The 15,913-nt window shown below is 37.5% G+C and overlaps 1 protein-coding gene across 1 annotated transcript in view; it reads left to right on the forward strand.

Annotated features, from left to right (window-relative positions):
• The window catches only part of C4BPA (complement component 4 binding protein alpha), a 32,160-nt gene extending 17,300 nt beyond the window's left edge, over window positions 1-14,860 (forward strand). Inside the window, exons 6-10 of the mRNA XM_044674943.1 lie at window positions 1,941-2,026; window positions 5,845-6,039; window positions 7,130-7,312; window positions 8,848-9,036; window positions 14,673-14,860. Coding sequence (XP_044530878.1) covers window positions 1,941-2,026; window positions 5,845-6,039; window positions 7,130-7,312; window positions 8,848-9,036; window positions 14,673-14,860 — 841 coding nt within the window. The remainder of the gene's footprint in view (window positions 1-1,940; window positions 2,027-5,844; window positions 6,040-7,129; window positions 7,313-8,847; window positions 9,037-14,672) is intronic.
• The last annotated feature ends 1,053 nt before the right edge of the window (window positions 14,861-15,913 follow it).

A 15,913-nucleotide genomic window follows, 5' to 3' on the forward strand; every position in this document is an offset into this window, starting at 1 on the left:
TTCTGTCTTGGAGTCAATACTGTGTATTGGCTCCAAGGCAGAAGAGTGGTAAGGGTAGGCAATGGGGATCAAGTGACTTGCCCAGGGTCACACAGCTGGGAAGTGTCTGAGGTCAGATTTGAATCCAGAACCTCCCATCTCTAGGCCTGGCTCTCAATCCACTGAGCTACCCAGCTACCCCCCAAAATTGCTTTCTGAGAAATATGTTGGTTCATTTTTCAGTTGGCTTTATGGCCTATGGTTTCCATTTGGGTGAGAATATAATTTAGGCTTTCAAAATGTCATGAAAGAATGTCAACTCTCCTCCTCAAACATTTGGTATCTATAGTGTCTATATTCCTTCTTTCGTCAACAACACAGAATATTGATAATTAAGGGACTTGTCAGAAAGTTTAATTATGAATTGACTGTAGTCTTGTGCTGGAGCTAGCATGGACCAGAAAGATGGGCAAGATGATGAGTTGCTGAAACCCAGAGAAGTTAAACCAGTCATTTTCAGTCATGTCCAACTCTTTGTGACCCCATTTGGGGTTTCCTTGGCAAAGATACTGGAATGGTTTGCCATTTCTTTCTCCAGCTCATTTGACCAAAGAGGAAACTGAGGCAAATAGAGTTAAGTGACTTGACTGAGTCATACAGCTGATGTCTGAGGTCAGATAACTTCTTGACTTCAGTCTTGGCACTTTATCCATTGCACCACATAAGCTGTCCAATGGAAATATGCAGTGTGAGTTCAAATAATGGGACCATTTCAGGGAGTTCAGTATTTACACTATTTGGGATTTGGGAGTAGTGAGGATTTCTTTTGTGTATGGGTTGGATTGGGTCCCTTCCAAATCTCAAAATCAACAATTATGTATGTTTTCTTTTATCATATAGTGAAAAGTAGAAAACTTCACTTTTTGCTTTGTGCCCAACTTAGAGCTAAGTGCCCTTTAGTCAGAAGTGGTTTCAAAGCCTAACTTTGCTACATACTATTTGTACAACTCTTAGAAAGTCACTTCATCTTTTTCAGATGATTGTGGCACTCAGGGAAAATCTGGGCTGCAGTTTCCTCATCTGTAAAATGAGAAAGTAGAATGATATGATTTCCAAGATGCCTTTTAGTTCTAAGATCTGTAAACAGTAATAAAATGCTAATAGTCAGTCTCCTGGGGACCCAGTACATCTGTGACTCTGCTCCTTTCATTTGCTTTTGTTGTTTAATACAATTTTGTATGGTTTTCCATGCATTTTAACTTTGCATACAACCTCCAATCCTTTTTGGAAATAGACTGGACATAAACTTTTAATGAATAATAATCATCTTGATATTTTGATTGGTAGCTATACTAACAATGTTTACTCCAGGGAAAATGGTGACAGAAGGACTAGGCTGGTGAGATGGAGAATGACTCAGTGGATGTCAAGGTCCAAGTATAAGCTGAATCCAGCAGCCAAAAAGTCAAAGCACTTGATGGGAATTAATGTTTAAGCACAAACCAAAAGCCTAAAATCCAGTAAGTCTTCAAGTTGAGAAGGGAAAGTAAGCAAATGTCTGCTTTCAAAGATAAGCAGAGGCAAAGAGTACAACATAGTTTATTCAAAGGAACAATACTCACTAATCTAACACTCCTGAATTGGCCCAAGCTCAAGAACAAACAGATGCTATTAACCTTCTGCTTCTCTTTACACTAGGTAGGAAATGATCTCCAGTTATTAAAAAGTGGCTAGTTAAGGAAAGGATCCAGGGAACCACAGCTGTAAGCCTGGTTCTCCTTTGTTCAGGGAGGGATTTCTTCTCTTTTGAGCCTGTTTCACTGCACTGATGAACTACAGCCGGGTGAGTGAGTATCCAGTGGGGTAAGATGACAAAGACCAGTTGTTAAGGTGTCTCCCATGACTGAATTATGTTTATGGCAGCATGAGTTTCATTAAAGCCCTTGACTCTATTCATTCAGATACAACCTAATTGGATCATCAACAAGTTTCTGTGTGATTTCGGATTCAAGACTTACCTGGAGTGAACCTCTTCCGGTATGTGAAAGTAAGTCAAGATCTTTCCTAACTAGTTCATGAATTTTATTATCATAAAAACCCTTGTATTTTGGTGAGTCAATTGGTTGCCAACTCTCCTTAATCCTTTCTTCCCAGCCTGTCTCACACCTGTCCCCTTTTCTGTATTCAGATGGCTGACACTCTAATCCAAGCTCTCAGTACTCTTAACAGTGATTCAAATAGCTTTCTTTTTTATCTTTCTGCTTCCAGCCTCTTCCTTCTCTATGCAGAAGCCAAAGTGACATTCTTTTGTTTGTTTGTTTTTAATTTTAATAATATTTTATTTTTACCCAAATGCACATAAAACAAATTTTAATATGTTTAGATGTTGAGTTCCAAAATCTTTTCCCCTTTTCCACTCCCCCTTACTCCCTGAGATGTTAAGCAGTCTGATATAGATTTTATATGCTCAATCATGGGAAACATTTTTCTGCTTTAGTTATTTTGTTGGAGAGATCTCAAATATTTAAACAAATTAAGAAGAAAGAAAACAAAATGTAGTATGGTTTTTTCTGCATCTAGACTCCATCAATTCTTTTTTCTGGAGACAGATGGTATTTTTCATCATGAGTCTTTGGGACTGGCTTAGGTAATTGTATTATTGTATGTATGTTTTTAAAACCCTTACCTTCCCTCTTAGACTCAATATTATGTATTTGTTCCAAGGCAAGAGAGTAGAAAGGACTGAGCAATGGAGGTTAAGTGACTTGCACAATTTCACAAACTAGGATGTTTCTGAGGCCATATTTGAACCCAGGATCTTCTGTCTCTAGGCCTGACTCTCAATTCACTGAGCCATGTGGTTGCCCCCCTACCCCCACCCCACTATAGTATTGTTGAAAATAACTAGGTCATTTACAGTTGTTCATCAAAATATTGCTGTTAATGTGTACAATGTTCTTCTGGTTCTGCTTACTTCTCTTTAAATCAGTTCATATTAAGTCTTTCCAGGTTTTTCTGAAATCATTCTTCTTGTCATACAGCACAATGGTATTCCATTACAATTATATATCACAACCTGTTCAGTCATTTCCCAAATGATAACCAATCCTCTCAATTTCCAATTCATTGCTACAACAAAAAGCTGCTATAAATACTTTTGAATAAATGGGTTCTTTTTTATGTTTTGGACCTCTATGGATTACAGATCTGATAGTGGTATTTCTGGGTCAAAGGGTATGCACAGTTTAAGAACCCTTTGGGTATAGTTCCAAATTGCTCTGCAGAATGTTTGGATCAAATCACAACTCTATCAATAGTGCATCAGTATCACAATTTTCCCACATCCTTTCCAACAAAATTTATTATTTTTCTTTTTTGTCATATTGCCTGATCTGATAGGTGTGAGATGATACTTCATAGTTGTTTTAATTTGCATTTCTCAGTTCAAGAATGATTTAAAGCATTTTTTCATATGCCAATAGATAGCTTTGATTTGTCTGAAAACTGCCAGTTCGTATCCTTTGACCATTTATCATCTGGAGAATGACTTATATTTTTATAAATTTGACTCAATTCTTTATTTATTTAGAAAATGAGACCTTTATCAAAGATACTTGCTGTAATATTCCACCCCCCAGCTTTTTGCATGCCCTTTAATCTTGGTTGCATTGATTTTGTTTGTACAAAACCTTTTTAATTTAGTATAATCAAAATGATCCACTTTACATCCCATAATGTTCTCATAATTATTCCTTTATCCATAGATCTTCAACTAAATTATTCTATGCTTCCCTCATTTGCTTATGCTATTATCCTTTATTTCTAAGTCATATATCCATGTTGACCTTATCTTGGTATGTAGTGTGTGATACTGGTCTGTCCCCAGGCTCTGCCATATTGTTTTCCAATTTTCTCAGTGGTTTTTATCAAATAGTAAGTTCTTATCCTTAAAGGTTGGATCTTTTGATTTCTTAAATACCAAATTACTGCTAAATTGGTCCACTTATTGTTTGTCATACATAAACCTTCCAACTCTCATCTCTGTGTCTTTGCTAGATGGATCCCAATGCCTAGGATGTTCTCTCTTCCTCTCTAACTTGTAATCCATAGCTCCAACCAAAGCTCTGCTCAAGCATTATTTCCTATACAAGACCTTTTCTGATTCTTCCATTCCCCCAGTTACCCCCAAATAAATCACATGTTGTGTATTTTGTATGTATTTGTTTTTACTTGTCAATGCATGTTTTGTTTACTCCCAGGAGAACAGTAAGGTGGGAGACTAATTCCATGTTTTCATGCCCAGTACCTAGCACAGGACTGGCACATAGGAAATGCTTAGTAAATGCTTGTGAAATTGAATTTGCCATTTGGCAATACTTCCATACGAATCTAAAGTATGCTAGATTTGAAGTCAAAGAATATGGGTTCAAATCTCAGCTCTATCTCTTATTACTTGTGAGATTTTTGCCTCTCTGGGCCTTGGTTTCCTCAAGTATAAAACTGGTTAATAAAACTTTATGGCTTCTAAGGCCCTTCCAGTTTGAAACTTAGGATTCTGTATAATATACATAGATAGACAGACAGACAGACAGACAGACAGATAGATAGATAGATAGATAGATAAAGATGAGATAAAATGGGAAGTAGATGTATGGATGGGTAGTAGGATTGCTCAATGAACAAATTATAGATAAGATAAACAATAGATAGATTAGATAGGTAGATATATGAATAGATAGATGCTTGATACAAATAAACAATAGATAAATTTATTTATGTGAAAAGTGCTATAAATAGATGATAATATAGCCCAAATCCTATAGGTAGATGTTAGATCAGATATAAGAAATGATAGATAGAGAATAACAGATGATAGAAAAATAGATATAGATGAATAAATGATAAATAGATGACAGAGACAGATAAATAATAGATGATAGATATAGATAGTATATAGATAGATGAATGGATGGGTAAAACATTTATTAAGCACTAACTTTTTGCCAGGCATGGGGTTAAGTGCTAGGGATAAGTATTTTTAAAAAAATGATAATGCCTACTCACAGGGAGTTTACATTCTAATAGGGAATAACAAAGATATAATGAGAGCTGGAAAGGGAGGTAGAGAAGGATATCCTAGAGGATGGAGGGTGAGTCAGTCATTGAAGAGAATGAGCCAGATACTGAGGAGGTAGAATATGGGGAGTGAATTAAACTGGGGTTGAAAGGAGCAGCATGGCTGAAGGTGAAAGGGTGAAAAAGTAATTGAGGATTGATAATAGTTCAATCCTCTGGCGACCATCTTTAATATATTGAACCCATAAAACCCCTTTTTTCACCCTTACAAAGGGGAGAAGGGAATAAGCATTTATTAAGCACATATGGACCAGGTACTATGCTTAACACTTTACAAATATCATCTCATTCAATTTAGTTATTATTGTTCAGGTTTTTCAGATGTTTGTGATTTCATTAGAGTTTTCTTGGCAAAAACATTTTTTTCCAGCTCATTGTACAGATGAGGAAACTGAGGAAAACAAAGTTAAATAACTTGCCCAGGGTCACATAGCCAGTAAGTGTCCGAGGCCAGATTTGAACTCAGGAAAATGAATCTTCCTGACCTCAGGCCTGGCACTCTATCTACTGCACCACATAGCTGTCCACTCATTCAGTCCAAAAACAGGAATCCCAAGCCAAGGACTCACCATTATGGAAAGCAGGACTAAGGGCAGAGTTATCTTGAGGGACTTAAGGCAGCTATTAGGGAGGTAGAAGAGTCCAGAGAATGAGCTGAGCTGAAAATGGGGTGGAGAAGTAGCAATAAATGCCTTCTCTGATGATGTCTTCCTTCCTATTTCTTTCTAGTTGTAAGTTGTCTGCCTCCATCACCCATCAGCAACGGAAAGCACAACGGTCGAGAGGACAATATCTACACCTTTGGTTCTTCGGTGACCTATAGATGCAACCATCCATTCTCACTTATAGGAGAGGCCTCTATTTCTTGTACTGTGGTAAATGAGACTACTGGTACATGGCATCCGCCTCCACCCATATGCAAAAGTAAGTGAAGTCTAAGATCTTTAAACTTTTATATTTTTTAAAATGGAGAATGGAAGTTTGAAGGATGGTACCCACAAGTTACTTCAGTGTAACAATTTTGCATTCATTTGTTATTAGTTGATCATCAGCAGGATGCCTACTACTGGAGAAAAAACTAAGGTGCCAACAGGATAAAGTGAGAACACTTTTCCCCTGTCTTCAGGACTCTTAAAGGCTAAAAGGATCCCTAAGATGGCTCACTAATTGGGACACCAATCTAGGTGTAGCACCCTCTCTGGGCTCTTTCCCATAGTTTGTGATGGCACAATCCATCCACAAATCACTTAGTTTTTAGCAAAGATATAAAGCCTGTGTTGGGTAAGAGTGGGTATGAACTTATAATAGAGCAATCCTAAGGTGCTAATGCCTAGAAAACAAAGGTCTAGGACAGTTGACAACTCTGGACCCACAGTGCTTGATGCTCTTTTGCAAGGGATCATTCAAGCTTGAGACTAAGGCAGTGATGGCAAACCTTTTAGAAGTGGAGTGACGTGCCCAGCCTCCCACCCCACACAGGGGAGGGAGAAAATGCTCCCATTGGCCTGCTGGGCAGAGAGGTGGGGGATGTGAAAAAATGTCATCAGGCATGGTGGAGAGGGGAAAGGGAGCAGCTCCACCCAAGACCCTCTGCCTTTCTAGTAACAAACTCCAAGGGGGTTGGCCATGTGCCCAGAGAGAACACTCTGTATGCCATCTTTGGCACCCATGCCATAGGTTTGCCATCACTGCTCTCAGGGATGGACAGACTATTTCCTTTGCATCTGAAAGATCTCCTTTGTAAGTCCATGCCTTTGGCCCTTTGGAGGAGTCTCTATGCTTTACCAGATTGCCAAAAGGGTTGTGGTGTATGCACTCTCTCTGCACCACAGGGTACATGACACCAAAAATGTTTAGGAACCCCCACTATAGTTTGATACCCTCATAATGTCAAGTAGGAAACTTTTTAATCTGTATCCATAGGAAATGTTAGGGACTTCCATTCATGTCTTTGTTGATTCTTTCCTATTGTTACACCTGATCATTTGGACCAAGCAATCTTGTCTTTCTTTAGTGGTCTCCTGTAATCAGCCTCAGATTTCAAATGCGAAGATAATATCTGGTTCGAGAACCACCTACACATACAAAGACACTATTCTGTTTGAGTGCAAGAAGGGTTACTCTCTCCAAGGCCCCAATTTGATTCACTGTGAAGCTAACAATAGTTGGATTCCTGCTCTACCCACTTGTATGATCAGTGAGTATGGACACATTTAAGTCTACTGAGAAGCACAGGCATGAGAGCACTTACAGGACATGGTACAAGCATACACTTTGTCACAGTGTAATTTTGTTTTGTTCTAATTCTCAGAAGACTAGACAGCTAATTCTTGAAGAGTTCCATTTTTCCTCACTGTAAAAGAACCCAAAATTCAGCACAGAATTTCTGAGGGCAAGGGGCTGCAAATGCTGCAAATAATAATAATTAGCAGGTATTTAGTGCTTTAAGGTTTGTAAGTTGATACACGCATATACACATCTTTTATTTTCACAATAACCCTGGAAGGCAGGTGCTTTTATTATCCCCATTTTACAGATGAGGAAGCTAAGGCTGAGAAAGGTTAAGTGATTTGCCTTAATCCCTGCCCAAACTGGTAAATGCCTGAGACTGTGACCACCTTTTATTTTGCCACTTTTATTTTGTTTTATATCATTTTTGTACCCATTCCAACCCAAAGAACATGCCATTCAAAATGTAAGAAGCCTGAAGCTCAGCAGATATATTCTGGAAATGATAATTTCAGTGACGTGGAAATCTTACTTAGAATCATTCCTTATCCAAACATAACATCATCAGAAGAGGCAAAAGCCTGAGAACGGAAGCTCCAATTATGGAAGATCAAAGGGCATTTTGTTTTTGCTAGGTCTTAATCTGAAGGGTAAAAGATGATGTTCTTAGTAGTAATCTCTGCTGGTGATGAGGCAGACACCTTATGTCCACTCTCGCCTTCCAATTGGGACACATTCCAAAGTTAGCTTCATATCCCCAGAAACTTTCCCCAATTTTCTTTACTTCAAGGTAATTGGCAAGTCAAGACCTTACATTTGAATATAAGTTTATTCAAAGAGAAGTTATTTTAGATGGCATTATTATTATTATCATTATTATTAAGAATATGATTTAATACCAGCAATGATGATAGCTAGTATTTATATAGCACTTCAATATTTACAAAGCCTTTTATGTGTGTTATCTCATTTGATTTTCACAATTGCTGGAGGAGGTGCTATTATAATATGCGTTTTCACCAATCAAGAAACTGAGACACAGAGAGATTAAGTGACTTGCTTAGGGTCACATAGTTAGTGAGTATGAGGCAGGTGTTTGAATTTAGTCCTTACAATGTTTTATATACTATGCCTGTCCAGTTCTTTCAATGAATAGAAAGCATTCCCCCTTTGAATTTGGATACTCTATCAAGCTGTGTACACTTTGGAGCATTTTCATATACATATATGCGTTTATTAGTCTCCATCATTCCCATCTACCCCTTTGCAGCCTTCTATGGGGACACAGCTTATTCCCTGAGAGAAATCTCTCGGTCCTTGGACAATTCCTCATGCCCCAAGTTATCCTCTCCCAAGAACCCTGAAAGGGATCTCTGACCATTTCAGTGATATCTTAGATCGTCACTTAATTGAATTCTGCCACATCATCCCTTAAAATGACAGGTTACTATGTTGTCATACTTGACCTCAGTAATAATTGTTTCCACTGCTTCTCTTGACCAGATAGCTGCCTTACACCACCATATGTTGAAAATGCTGAACTGAGAACCCGTCTTGATAATGAAAGAGAGTTCTCAGTTGGCACCAAATTGACATTAAGGTGTAAGTATGGATACAAAGCCGATCCAGTTGGGCCAGTTACTGCAACATGCCAGAAAGATTTTAAATGGCACGTGGATAGAGTTTGTAAGAGTAAGTATGTTTTAATACCTCCATTTTCATCTGTGAAACTCAGTGTTTAGGAAACCAGTTTACCAAGGATGTAACTAACTCTCCAAAAAAATAGATTTGAGAATACTTTATTAAGAATTGTATTAATTTCTTAGAGTCTTAGAATGTTAAGGTCAGAAGGGGATAATAGAGGTCATGTGGAAGGGCTATTAGAAGAAAGTAACATGGAATAAGGTATTATCCTAGGAGTTAGAGGACCTAGGTTCAATCCATGATAGCTTGCAGAGTTTTTTATTTATTATTATAATTGTTCAATTCAACTACTGTGTGCCTTCAAGCATGCTGCACAGAGAATTTTTTTCCCCCTGGAGGAAAATGGTAGATTCTTTAAAAAAAAAAACCAACCCTCTTATCTTCTGTCTTAGAATCGAATGTAAGTGTCAGAATAGTGGTAAGGGCTAGGAAATTGAGATTAAGTGACTTACTCAGGGTCACCTAGCTAGGAAGTGTCTGAGGTCAGATTTGAATCTTGGATCTCTCATCTCCAGGTTTGGCCCTCTATTCAGAGGCCACCTAGCTGTTCCTAAGTGGTAGATTTTATTCAAATAGCACTTTTTTTTGGTAGAAGTTCTGGACAGTTTTCTTATATTCTTTCTGATATTTGATTTTTCAATTCTTCAAGGAGATCTATAATTTTTATATTGTCTCTATGCATCCTGTCTTTGAGATCAATGTTTTACTTGTATGGAAACTATGGTATTGTTTTTTAATGTCATTACTTTTTCCTTCTTTTCTTCCAAATTGTCCTTCATTTTTATATATTTGTTTCCCCAATCAGTTGTTCTATACTTTGTTTCTTTGGTGAGGCTTGCCACTATGGTTTCAAGTTTTTCTGTTCTGCTGATTATTTCTGCCATGCAGACCATAAATTCGGCTTTATAATGATCATTTCCTCTTTAAACAATTCAGGAACATCTTGCTATATTTCCGTACTCTTTGAGGTCTCTACAGTTTCCTAATCTCATCCTGTATTGATTAATTTCCTCTGTCTTCCAATATTTATTCACAGATGTCTGGACTCTTTTAGCTAATCCAGAATCTGGATTCTCTTTAGTTATTAGCATCTTCCCCATTGGCTTATCTGCATATGCTCAATGCCTTTGACTTTTCCTTCCTCGATATTATCCTTTTTCTTAAAACCTCTCTTTTCTTCTCCCTGTCCCAGTCTATTTCTCTCTTGAGTATAGTGTATTTCTAAGTGAAGCTCATCATAAAGGTATTCACAGAAGTGTGTGTGTGTGTGTGTGTGTGTGTGTGTGTGTGTGTGTGTGTATGTGTGTGTTCAATCCTCCTTTGTCTAGCTCTGGTAAATGAAGTGTACTTCTCTCCCATTCTTTCATTTTTCTAGAATCTTCTTGCACATATGTTTATGGGAAATAGGAAAATTCACTTCCACAGACACTCCCTTCCTCCTCCTTTTTTCTTTCTGTTATATGGCTAGCTACTCAGGTTCTTTTTGTATTGTAGCTGGGATAAAAGTGGGAGAGCTGAATTTTTGTGTGACTTACTACATCACTATCTTAGCCAGAAGTCATTATCTTTCAAGTAGTTAGTAATCCCTAAATAATAATAAAGTTTAGTCAACTAGAGACCTTTGAAAATGGAGAATTCCAACTTCATTAGAGATCTATGAGAGTTAATAGAGGGAATGCTATTGACTTCAATACAGTCTGTGGGAGAGTAGGGACACTTGAGGATTGGTTGTAATAAACAAATAAGAATGATTTATAATTAGTATATCAATTAGAATGTTGTAAAAGCTGTTTCTTAAGTGCTCAAAAAGTTTGTTCCCCACCCTATATTTGTGGGGGTGGGTGGAGAAGTATTAATTATACAACCCAGGATCTTTTTTATTCTATTTATTTACCTGGTAAAAATTGGCCACAAATTGAGTAAAAGTGAACCTTCATCTAGTCAAATGATAGTAGATTCTGAATTAGGAAGGTTCAAATTAGTATGGTTTGAATATATTAGGATACTCTCAAAGGTTCTGTAGTGATTAATTAATGGAATTCTCTTGACACTGACGTAATCCATTATATGTTAGTACTTCTTGATGGTGCATTTTAATGAACCTCTAAGAAAATTTTATATTTAACATTAATTTCATATATTTCAGCAGTTATAGAGACTAGAGCACTATAACCAAATTGACCTTTTTTTTAAACATTTATTAATATTTATTTTTGAAAGGTTAACATGGTTACATAATTCATGGCAGATGTGTATTTCCACTGGTTTTAACATGTGTCCTTGATCAAGACCTATTTCCAAATTGTTGATAGTTGCATTGGTGTGGTATTTTCGAGTCTACATCTCCAGTCATGTCCACCTCAACCCATGTGTTCAAGCAGTTGTTTTTCTTCTATTTCCACTCCTGTAGTTCTTCCTCTGAATGTGGGTAGTGTTCTTTACCATAAATCCCTCAGAATTGTCCTGTGTCATTGCACTGCTGCTAGTACAGAAGTCTATTACATTCGATTTTCCACAGTGTATCAGTCTCTGTGTACAATGTTCTTCTGGTTCTGCTCCTTTTGCTCTGCATCAATTCCTGGAGGTCTTTCCAGTTCACATGGAATTCCTCCAGTTTATTATTCCTTTGAGCACAATAGTATTCCATCACCAGCATATACCACAATTTGTTCAGCCATTTCCCAATTGAAGGACATACCCTCATTTTCCAGTTTTTTGCCACCACAAAAAGCACAGCTATAAATATTTCAAATTGACCTTTTTTTAAAAAAAACCTTACCTTCCGTCTGAGAATCAATTCTGTGTATAGGTTCCAAGACAGAAGAGTAGTAAGGGCTAGGCAATGGGGGTTAAGTGACTTATACAGCTAGTCACACAGCTAGGAAGTATCTGAGGTCAGATTTGAACCCAGGATCTCTCATCTCCGGGCCTAGCTCTCAATCCACTGAGACATCTAGATGCCCCCAAATTGACCTTTTTAATAGCAATGTGATTATAAATTTTATAAACTTTTGTTGTTTTTTGTTCAGTCATTCAGTTATGTCTGACTCTTCCCATGGACCATAGTACACCAGGCCTTTCTATCCTCCACTATCTCTTGAAGTCTATCCAAGTTCATGTTCATGGTTTCTATTACATAGTCTATCCATCTCGTCCTCTTCTGTCCCCTTCTCCTTTTGCATTTAATCTTTACCAACATGGGGGTGTATAGTTAGAAATATCTTGAGTCCCTAAAACTACATTACCCAAACTTCCTTTCTTTATTACCCGGAATGCTTTTCCCTTTGTCCACATTTGTGTTGTCACATTTGTATATAGTTTGCTGTAACTCCTCCCTCTTTTCTCTTTTGCTCTTGTGAGCAGGCTGGGTTAGTACCTTTTTAGTTAACTTTTTTTGTTAGTTTATTATTAATAAAAATTTATAAAATATATTATGTAGTTCTTGTATAATAATTTTAATCTCCACAGGATTTTTTCCCAAAAAGTCCTGTCTTATTGTATGGCCAGAATATTTAAGCTTCAGCTTTAGTATTTCAACTTCCAGGGAATTGTTTGAATTAATTTCTTTAAATATTGTTTGATCTCTTTCCTCTTCAAGGGACTCTCAACATCTTCTCTAGTACCACAATTCAAAAGGGTTGATTCTGTGGCACTTTGCTTTCCATATAATCTGGCTCTTATGACCATATAGTGCTACTGGAAAAACCATAGCCTTGACTACTTGGACTTTATTGGCAAAGTGATGTCTCTCCTTTTTAATATGTGGTCCAGATTTGACATATCTTTCCTTCCAAAGAGAAAGCATCTTTTAATTCATGGCTATAGTCATTATGATCTTTGAGCCCAAGAAGATAAAATATGACACTGCTTCCATTTCTTCTTCTATTTGCCAAGAAGTGGTAGGACCAGTTGCCAAGATCTTGTTGTTGTTTTTTTATATTATGCTTCAAGCCAACTTTTACACTCTCCTCTTTTACCCCCATAAATTTCCTCACTTTCTGCCAACAGAGTGGTATATCCTATATATCTGACATTGTTGACATTTCTCCTGGTGACCTTAATTCTGGTTTTTGATTTGTTCAACCTGGTTTTTGGCAGATAAAATTTGTACAAAGTTTTTTTTAGAGTAATGATTTTTATAAGCTCTTGAGTAAAAGTGGCAACATTATGGAGGAGAACTTCTTTACATTCTACATCAAAAGGGAAAAGTTTAAGCCTTGAATAAATAGCTCAATTGTCTTCTTGCATATAAGGTATTAGTGGCATGTAAGGGTATAAAAGGTATTAAAATGCATCTTTGATATTTTAAGTATGTTTATAGGGAAATACTTGGGAAAGAAAAGTCTAAGAATGGGATGCTAGCATAGGTTGAGTACTCTCCATGTAAGATGTTTGTCTACATGGAGGATATATAAGCATGGAAATAGGCAACTTGAAGAGAGGCTTGCATATGTGCCTGAAAACTTGCCCACCTCTCTCCTCAGAAGACTGTCATTCCTGCCTTGAGAGAAGTAGGAAAATGGGTGAATTATTCATTGATCGCAACCCAAATAATGGAAAAATCTCTTCAGGAAAGTACTTATGATCACCATTGCTTTCTACCAATGAATTCATTGGGCCATGCTGGTTCACAGCAAAAGTGGCTGTAAGCAAAAGTTAGCCTCAATCCTGGTGTGCCCAGTTTATGAAATTAGGTGGGGGACACAACAGAATCCCTTTGAGGCAAGGCAGGCATGCCTCGTTTCTTGGATACTTTCCAGGAAAGATCATAATGAAAGCAGGTGGGGAGTAATGCTTTAGTCTCAGTTTGAAAAAGACACAGATTTCAGAGGCAAACGCCTCAGGAGGACCGAGAGGCAGATGGTGTTAGAATGGGAGATGGGATGGCAGATAGCGTGGAAAGAAGAATGGGGAGAGGGAAGGGCAAAGAGTCACTTATGTATCCTGGGATTGGATTTGGGAGCACTTGGACAGTGTAGAACCATAATAGATAGAGAAATGCTTGGGGGCAGTAGTTTGAGTCCTATTTTTAGTGGGTTTTGGTGATAGAAGATGGACTATGATCCATGCCACTTTTGACTTAATTCACTAACACATCAGCATCACTTCATTGTTACCAGCAATGACTTAAGCTAGCCCATTATCATAATGCTTCACTGGTGTTTTGCTGGCCTCAAAAATCAGAGGAGCATAAGGTGTGGACTTTATCTGAGGTTCTGAGACCAAGGGCAGTTAGCAGAACTAGACTGAGGGCTCTTATATTAGGACCTAACTGACTTCCCCTAATTGGACACATAGACTCAGGATGTGGCCTCAGTTAATTTATTTAGGGAGCATTTGCTAGTGGCAAGTTAGTCAGGGAGACAAGATTAATATACAATTTTAACAGGGTCACATAGTGAGGAAGTGTCTGAGGCCAGATTTGCACCCAGCACATCCTGTCTCCAGGCTTGGCTCTCTACCCACTGAGCCACCTATCTGTCTCAGTTGTTGTTGATTTTTTTAATATTGTTGTTTTTTAAATAAAGTAGAAACCAGTTCCTCGGCCATTGAAGTATTCTTATAATAATTTTATTACTTTCATAGTTGCCTTCTTGATTTCAACAAATCTCTTTCTTTCTCAGGAATTTGTTGCCCATCACCACAGATTGATCATGGAAAATTGCGAGGGTTCACCAATGACTGTATTTATTTACCAGGAAAGTCATTTATAATTGACTGTAAAAACTACATGAAAAATAGTGTATGCCAAGTAGATGGCACATGGAAACCTGAAATAGCCACATGTGAAAATGAAGAAGATGGTAAGTAACCACAGATGATTTCTAAGTCAAAAGGCATTGCTCACTTGGTCACAGGTTTTAGACTGTATTAATTTCCTCATGGTCAGGGTAATATTGGAACAGTTTTTCTAAGGAAGAAAAGAGGAAAAGTTTCTTGACTAGGAAAAAAGTTTGCTTGGCTTAGAACATCTGGAGTATCACATTAAATTTGGGCACCATACGTTAAGAAAGACATTGATAAATTTAAAGTACAACCAGAGGAAATCAAGAAGGATGTGAGGGAACTGAAAAACATACCATTTGGGAATTGGTTAAAGATTGGGAGTGGGTTTTTATACTAGACAGCTAGGTAGTGCAGTTGTATAGAGTCAAGAAGACTCATCCTTCTGAGTTCAAATCCAGCTTCAGATACTTCCTAGCTGTGTAATCCTGGGAAAGTCACTTAACTTTGTTTGCCTCATTTTCCTCATCTGGAAAATGAGCTAGAGAAGGAAATGCCAAACCACTCTAGAATCTTTGCCAAGAAAAGTCCAAATTGGGTAATAAAGATTCAGATATGACTGAAATGATTTAACAACAACTTTATATTGGAAAACAAGAGATTTAAGGGATTGTTTTCAAGTATTTGAATAGCTGTTTGTTACATGGAAGAGCAACTGGACTTATTAGTCTTGGCAGAAACAGGAGCAATGGGTGGGAATTTTTGGGAAGGCAGATTTTGACTGGATATAAAAGAAAAACTTGTTAACAATTGAATGTCCCAGACTGGAATGAATGGTTTGGGAAGGTAATGTGAAGGTCTTCAAGCAGAACCTGGGTGATCCCTCATTATCCTGTCTTAACATAACCTCCTATAATTCCATCTCTCTCTCTCTATGCCTCCTAAACTCTTTCTTTTTCATCACTGACATCTTTGATCCCTCCATCTCTGAGCATTTTCTTAGGCCATTATCCTTGCCCTGACTTTACTGCCTTCTTCATTCAATATTTGGTCAATTAAACTCAATACTGTCCTCTGCTCTTGAATCCCCTGACCATTTGTCTTGTTGCCAAACTTCTGTCCTGAGTTACTCCCATTTGCT

Source organism: Gracilinanus agilis, chromosome 4, assembly GCF_016433145.1.
Source record: "Gracilinanus agilis isolate LMUSP501 chromosome 4, AgileGrace, whole genome shotgun sequence".
NCBI lineage: Eukaryota > Metazoa > Chordata > Mammalia > Didelphimorphia > Didelphidae > Gracilinanus > Gracilinanus agilis.